The following is an 8,213-nucleotide window of genomic DNA, read 5'->3' on the forward strand; positions in this document are numbered from 1 at the left end:
TGCTCAGAGGGTGGCACTGTGCTGCAGCAGATCCCAGGTCAGATGATCACCACCATCAATATCAAGTGTGCTCATTATATTATGGTGATATGTTTGATTGCTTAAAATCAAAACATCTAGAAACAGTTCCTTGATCAATATATATCTATGTATACATTTGAATAATAATTAGCATTAAATATTAGAACAGAAAATGCCAAAAACGTAATAGTCGTGCATCATGACTTTGGGTTATATTAGTTTGTTGTGGGAGTCCAATATAATCCCATTCAACTGGTTGCATTGAGTTCATGTAGTAATGTAAGAAAACACAAAGTCATCCAGTCGCTGACAGCACAGTAAGCTGTCATGGTTGATACAAACAGTCCTGGGTGAGGGGTGAGGGTCATTGTGAGAACTGACAGCAGGACCCTTCAGAACTAAAACATGACAGATGTTGTTTGTTTGAAATCAGACATTTATTGTTATATCATCTATATTTAATATATATATAAATGACAGACAAAATACGTCACCTTGGATTGTTAACTACGTTATACACCCCAAGTTCAACCACTGGGTGAAAGTCATTCAGCAGAGGTCAGTATGATTTCTCCCTGTTTTCACAAATATTGCACCCAGTTAGCCAAGCATGGAGGGAACTCATTATGAACCTTTCCAAAACCTGTTTTGATCACTATGAATGTTTTACAGAAGATGTATAACAGGACGTCTCTGTATGGAGCTCCATTACCATGTCCTCTAATAAATGCAATACATTTAACAAAACCTCCTAAAAGTTAAACAGCTGTTGGTATTCTCCTTTTCACCGAGTATTTTAGTTCACATTATATCGATTTGACACAAGAAAGCTTTTCAAAGTAAAGTCCTAGAAATTCCACTTACCCTTCGAAATAGGTAATTGTTGTCATTTATCTGTCATGAGTTTATCTTATGTAATTATGTGAAGCCAAATAAATGACAGAGTGATTAACATAACAAGACAAGTTTTGGTTGGTTAGAAACCAAGTAAAGTAAAGAACAGAGTAGTGAGTGCTTTCCTGGTTCTCTGGTCTGTACATTGGATTAAAGAGTTCAAAAGCGCTAATGCTAGCTGGACTCCATGCTAGGTCTAAACGCTGTTAACAGACCTCCTGTAGAGTCAATGCTGTTTGCACGAATATGCTCCGAAAATGTTCTATGCTCTTTAAAAAAATAGAGAAACCTCCTCTACGGTGCTGTATATTTCAGAGTGGATTTGTCTTGCTGATGCCTCACAGTCAGTCAGTGAAGCTCATACAGGACGTGACAGAATGGGACAGGAGAGAGGATCGTTACACAGCTTCAAACGAGTAACAAGAAAAACAGAGTCCATTCAAAGCACAATGGTCCTGTCAGACCGTCTGTAATGAGCTCCTCAAGGCAGAAGTCCAAACGAGGAGAGAGGAGAGGGATCAGCTCCAGGGTTCACATGGAATGTCCTTAAGGACAAAGTCCAAAATGAGTGAAGGGTGCTGATGCCTCTTACGTGATGTCCTTCTGTCGGGGTGGCCTGTGAATGTTCCGGACCACACACTTTACCATCCACTCTATGCCTTCGTTCACTCCATCCCTGCATGGAAGAGAAGACAGCGTTAAGTAAGGACTCAAAGAACAGCACTTGGATCAAGCTGGCGGAGCCTTTTTAACCCGGATGGTGTTCTGCTGTGCTGCTGGTGGTTTGTGCTCAGCTGGCATTAACAGAACTAAGAGCGGGCAGCCCATAAATACTCACTATCTGCAAGAGCTGTTTCTTTCCCAGCCATGTTTCAATACCATCCATCACTTTGATATAGTGACCTAAAGCATTTCTGTTGCAGCTCAGTGACTTGACCTTGAGCTTATAACTGTTGTATTCTTGTACGTCTAAGCATTTTGATTTGGTAAGCTAACTATTTTGAGACTAAATGAAACTGTGGAGTTACTAGGTGAAGTACCTCAAAGGGAGAGCTCACCCCTAACCGTGCTGCATGCCAAGTCCCTTAACTTCCATCCCTGCGTCCCTCACTTGCGTCTTAGTCCCTCCCACCAGGGAAGCATGGAGAGACGCAAGGAAACCACGAGAAGGGAGAAGCAAGGAGATGAGTTTTAAGAGCAATGGGACGTCCTTTCCTCGGAGCGTCACGTGAAGCGACGTCCGTTTGTGAGCACAGCAAACATGTGCGCTGTTCTATTTCTAATCACAAAGGCACACAGTTATCACTGCCAGAGCCGCAGCAGTTTCACACGCCTGCACTGAACAAATGACAGTGGGCTGTTAAACTCGACGCTCAAAAATATTCAGCCTGAATAAAAATGACGATAAATACAAATAAAATAGAAAGAACAGGTCAATGTGTACAGAGTTTATAGCTACACACAGTGACATTATTTGTGTCTTATGCGAGTTGGTGGTGACTGAGTGACGCCCATTAATAACGGGGGTCAGACCCAGACCTCACACTGATCATCAGTGGTGATCAAACTAGTTGTTGAATGAAGCTCCCCGATATGCAATTGTTTTGAACGCATAAGAGAAATATTTAGAAAAAAGGGCTTTTATTTCAAGAGAACGCACTTATCATCTTCCCTCTGCCATTGCAAAACAGGGCAAACTGCATTCAGCTACCATAATGTGCGCCGTGTACAATATCTTTCATGAGACGGACCTTGATGGCGGGTTGCTAGTTGCAAATAATGCGCCGTTAATAATAATGGGTTTCATTTGTAACGCGCTTCATATTTGAGGTCAAATCCCGAAGTGCTACAAGCAGTGAGCATGGAACAATATAAAACAGTAGACAACAGAGTGAATAGTAAAAAAACAGCACGAAAGGGTAGTAACAAATAAAAGGTCTATTGAAGAGATGGGCTTTGAGGCCGGTGGTGCTCTCATGTGGTCGGGGGAGCGTTAAAGGTGATTTTAGCCGCTGTCATACACTTCTTGTAAATTCAACCTTCAGAAGACAAATGACAGAGCCGTCTTACCCTGTCAGGGCAGTGCACGGCTGGACCAAACAATCTCTCTTTCCAATCTTCGGGGCACAGTCGCTGAAGGTTGTTTTAATGTCCGGCACAGACAAACAGTCCTGAGAACGGAGGAAAAGCAACAGCAAAGAAATACTTTTCATTTCTATTTCACTAAGGGGAAAGCAGGCCCTCTGGACGTTCCCAATTGCTTGTACAGTCCAACCAACAGTTAAACAACTTTAGATCATTTATTTTCCATGACATAAAACAGCAAGAAGCAACAAATGATTACATATTTGAAAAGCTGGAAGCAGAATTCTATTAAAAATAAAACAGCTTATTGTGGATGAATGGCCTAAACTAGGGCTGCACGATTTAGGGAACAAATCTAATTGCGATTTTTCTGACAGATATTGCGATTCGATTTGCGATATTTGTTTTTAAGCGACCCAACGGAAGTTTATTGTAACATGCGGCCATACCTCCGGCTAGGAAGGTCGCATCAACGTGCTCCCGTCTCTAGCACCCCGCAGCCGAGCTACGAGTGAAAGAACTAAAGTTACATGAAACTTCCGTTGGGTTGCTTTCAAGTCAAGCTTCAGTTTAAGACTCACCCTGTCATCGTTCAGCCCCAGCCTAAACATAGAATATAATCTGGGTTTTTAAATAAAACTGCATCATTCTGTACATGGTTTCATGAAGTGAAATGATCCTACAGTACCGGTACATCCTGCTTGTTGGCTAGCACGAGGAGCGGGACACCTTCCAACGCCTCATTGCTGATCATTTTCTCTGCAGAAGACAAGAGTCACATTATGGAGTTCACATTAACATAACACACTAAACCATTTATGAAGTCAAGTGATGATAAACATTCTGCACTAGAACAAGCCTCTAAACTACAATGTTGTGTTTTGAATGGAATAAAGTCACAGGCCATTTCATTTGAAAATATAATAGACATAACTCACCAAAGGCCTCTTTTGACTCTGACAGGCGCTCTTCATCAGTTGAGTCTATCACATAGATGACTCCATGGGATTCAGCATAATACTACATATAGAACATGAAACATATAAACAGAACATTACAAATAAACAAAGAGTAACCAACACTTCATCTAAAGGACAATAATACAAGGTACCATTTGATACAACTGCTGAAGGTGTAGCTAGAAGCTGCCAGTCAGGAAAGTCTGATATACCAGGATGTAATACTTCATGTTACGAGTGTATTTAGAAATGTACATTCATCTATGGCAGGGGTGCCCAATACGTCGATCGCAAAGGTAGTGTGTAGATCATCCATCCTTACTATGGCATTTGCCACTTGGTCAGTACAGGTAAGCCAGGCTGAGTTGTATTGTGCCATACGGGTTCATGCCGTTATGAGGGGGCCTCACCTCCTCATCTGAAGCGCAAATGCTTTATGATAACAGTTTATCCGCCGTTTAGTCCACTAGCACCCCCCGCTCGCGACACAGATTGGGCAGGGGCGGCCCTGTAGGTAGATCATTTGGGCGTGGTCATTTTAAAAGTAGCTCCCAAGCTGAAAAAGTGTGGGCACCCCTGGTCTATGGTGTTGGTGTTGCATTCTTCACTCACTTTGTCCCACAGAGACTGGAGCTCGTCCTGACCTCCAAGATCCCAAAACATTAGACGAGCCTTGCCCACATCGATAGTACCAACTGTGAAGGAAAGTGAAACATGTATACAAATAAGAACTGTAGATCTGAGGGAGGAATCAATCAAAAACAAGCAGTCTGAAGAGTTACAGAGTGAAGTGGAATGAGTTTAGAAAGCAGGTATGCATAAAATGACTATGTTCACAAGTAACGATAAGCTTAGTAAATTACAATTCATGTTTGCCGTTAGCCTTTGAAACAACCCCCTATAAGATTCACTATGTGAAGTGTGATTGGCTTTTGCCACAAGTTGTCATTGTGCACTCCTCTGACAAGGTGCTCAAAGGAACCATGTTACTGGATTTGAGAAGAGATGTTGTCAATTCACTGGCATTTCAGAAAAGTATTCCACCCTGGGCAGTCAAGCACAAATAAAGACATACTGGAACATCCACTTACTGTTCAGGCCAACCGTGGTAGTGATCTTTGATAAATTCATTCCCTTATAGTTTCTTACTGAACTTGGTTTTGGTCTGTTCCAGAAAGGTCTGCAAAGAGAGACAACTGTCAACTTAACAGACAATAACATATGTATATCCAGTGATTCACATGCCATGACATAGGCTAACAGGCATATCATTACATTACTTATTTCATTATTACAAGAAAACAGTCGTCGAAGCAGCATAGTGATGAGTGCAGCACAATGCAGAACATAACACAACCAACAATACAGTCAATGAAGACCAACGAGTTAGCGTTTACTCAGCTGTAGGCCTACTACAGAGAAACATCCCATTTACCGTTTTCCCAGCGTTGTCTAGTCCCAGGATTAAAACACAGAATTCGTCCTTTTGGAAAACATACTTATATAACCCAGATAATAAGGTATACATCTTGAAAGAAATATGTAAACAATACAACTACTTGCTAACTAGTCTTAGTGATATTAGCTTGATAGCATAGCCTAGCCTTCATATGAGGGTAAACACAGCGTCACGCGCCACTGTGGTTTCATTATCATAACAGTTAATAACACGTCTATAAACACGACTGAACAACAGTCGAAGATACATAAATAAAGCCGTAAGAGTCTTCGTTTGTAGCTATTTTCCTAATCTGAAACTCTCTAAAATCACTGGAAGCTACGTGGAATCTAACCAGGAAGTACAATACCTATAGGAATTGTGGGGAAATGAAGTAAGCGGTATATCTTAAGCCATATTGTTATAAAGGCTGTACGTTCAAATAAAACTACATTTTCCGGAGAGCATTGCGGTAATTTCTATGTCATGGAGGCGTGACGACCTTAAAGGAACATCCACTTTAAAAAAACGTTTACTTTCTTTGTCATCATGATTAAACCAGCTGTTAGCTGCTCTGTATTAGATTACTATTATAAGTAATATTATAAGTCAGTAAAATGGATACCATTACCAGCAAAATTGCTATGTTCACAAGTCCAAAATGTACCTTTAGGTGCAATAAGGCCCACCAACCTTTAGAGGTTTGCAATACTGTACAGTGTGCAGGCAGGGCTTTTGCTAAAAACTTCTGCCTGCTGGGGTAAGTAAGTATTGAGGCAACGACTGTTGGATAAAAAACAATGACCTAAAAGAGTCAAAGTTAATGCTTTGTAGAGATGCAGAGTCATAAGATAATTCCCTGTATGGTTAGTCAATACAAAGCCACAATCACACATTGGTATTTGATACAATTTTATTACCAAGAATATTAATGATACAGTTTATCACTAGAACACTTTTTTTTATCTACCTGACTTTAACACACACTGGCTTATAGCATAGCATCCCATAATGTGTAATACAACCTGAGCGTTACACTTAAATAAATGAACACACACATACAACAGTTCATATGGGTGGCATATCATATAGCATGTTGTTTTTGTACAGTGGCTGATTACAAAGTGTTACCATGACAATGCATGACAGCTGCTGTGGTGCTGCTGCATCTCCATATATAAAGGTTTGAACTGGAGTCTGGACTCCAGCCAAATACATTTTTGATTAATCCAATATATTATGAATTATGATATTTTCCTCATAGAGTGCCACAGTGACACATCCTATAACCCGGAAGTAAACTCCTTCCGGTTCTTTCGAAAAAGAAGCAATGCAATTTCTCCATAGAGAGGCGAAGTCCCTCCCCTTCCGGTTGAGCTCCATGCGACCTTATTTCGGAAAAGTTATGCATTGAAGTCAATGGAGAGAGAAAGATTATCTTTCGATCCCCGCTTGAATTGTGCCACGAATTACACATATGATGTTATTTAAAAGATAAATTTTACAGTCAATTTTTTTTAAATGTGTCGTAAAACTGTGAAGTAACACATTTTTTAGTGTGAAAACCGCTCAATGAGAACTACCTCTCCCGTCTCGCACCACACACCAAGACGGCCGTCCCGTTGGAACATCTCACTTCTTTCTTTCAGAATGAGCGAAAGTAATTAAAGAGGTGAAAATCACTACAAGTCTGGGCATGTTGAGAGCTGTACATACACCACAAGGGGAGTTAGTCGGTTCGTGAGAGCCTGCATGAGGGGACCGGGACTCTGGGATTTGTAGTCTTTTCTAGTTGCATATTTTTCATAGTCTTATATTTCAACATTTTTTGCGACAGACTGTGACTTTTTTGACATGGAAATTATTTTTTAAGATTGACAAACATCATATGTGTAATTCGTGGCACAATTCAAACGGGATTGAAAGATAATCTTTCTCTCTCCATTGACTTCAATACAAACTTTTTCCGAAATAAGGTCCATGAGTCCCGCCGGAAGGGGAGGGACTTCGCCTCTCTATAGGATTTTGGAAAATAGCTTGAATAAGGTTATTTGGTTGACACACATTTAAGAGGCAGATCACGTTTTGTTCAGCCGGATAATATCCACATGTCTTCCCTACTTTTATAATTTTCGAATCATAAATCTAGTCGCAAGAAGCAACATGCTAACGTTATGCTATAAACGAACTACAGCAGGCGCTGCTTCAACGTCACGCCAACTTAAGATCCATATTAAAAAATACAGATTCAAAATTGTACAAGTTCAAGCGTTTGTTGTTTTTAACAGTTTGCAAGAGGCAGCCAGGTACTTGCTTTCAAGCAGAACAGGGCAAACACAAACTTAGAGTAGTGGTGAGTCGTCAGGGCCCTCTAGGTCTAGGCCTAAAGATATTCTAAAAAAGAATATTTGAAAAACATAAAAAAAAACAACATTTTAAATATTGTTTAAATATTTATTAGTATATTTTCAATTAGTTTGACCAAAAATAATTTTATTTAATTGTATTTAAAATAACATTTCCAAAGAAATAAATCGTTAGAATCTGCCTCTTCAGTTTCTGTTGGAATGTGAAGGGTTCAATGAAAGAAGCTCGTCTGGCCCTCTCTGCGAGTTACTGGAGCCTCATCTCAATACCCCTCCTCGACTCCTCTCTTCCCCTCCTCCGGGACTTGACCCGGAAATCGATCAAGACAGCCATTTTGAAGGACGTCCCCGGAGGAGTCGAGGAGGGGTGAGGGAGGAGGGGTGCGGGAGGAGACGAAATGGATTGAGAAACACCCTGGGTGTCTGAAGCAAGTGACTCGGAAGACATGT

At 40.7% G+C, this 8,213-nt stretch overlaps 1 protein-coding gene across 1 annotated transcript; it reads right to left on the reverse strand.

The window, feature by feature from the left end:
* Positions 1 to 436: 436 nt before the first annotated feature.
* Positions 437 to 5,775, reverse strand: arfrp1 (ADP-ribosylation factor related protein 1). Its single transcript, XM_034225816.1, is given in 8 exon segments — positions 437 to 1,591; positions 2,986 to 3,086; positions 3,689 to 3,759; positions 3,939 to 4,020; positions 4,572 to 4,654; positions 5,051 to 5,102; positions 5,104 to 5,139; positions 5,395 to 5,775. Coding segments are annotated over 8 exon segments (606 nt in total). The 5' UTR covers positions 5,488 to 5,775; the 3' UTR covers positions 437 to 1,503.
* Between the last annotated feature and the right edge of the window lie 2,438 nt (positions 5,776 to 8,213).

This window comes from Gymnodraco acuticeps, unplaced genomic scaffold (genome assembly GCF_902827175.1).
Source record: "Gymnodraco acuticeps unplaced genomic scaffold, fGymAcu1.1, whole genome shotgun sequence".
Classification (NCBI taxonomy): domain Eukaryota; kingdom Metazoa; phylum Chordata; class Actinopteri; order Perciformes; family Bathydraconidae; genus Gymnodraco; species Gymnodraco acuticeps.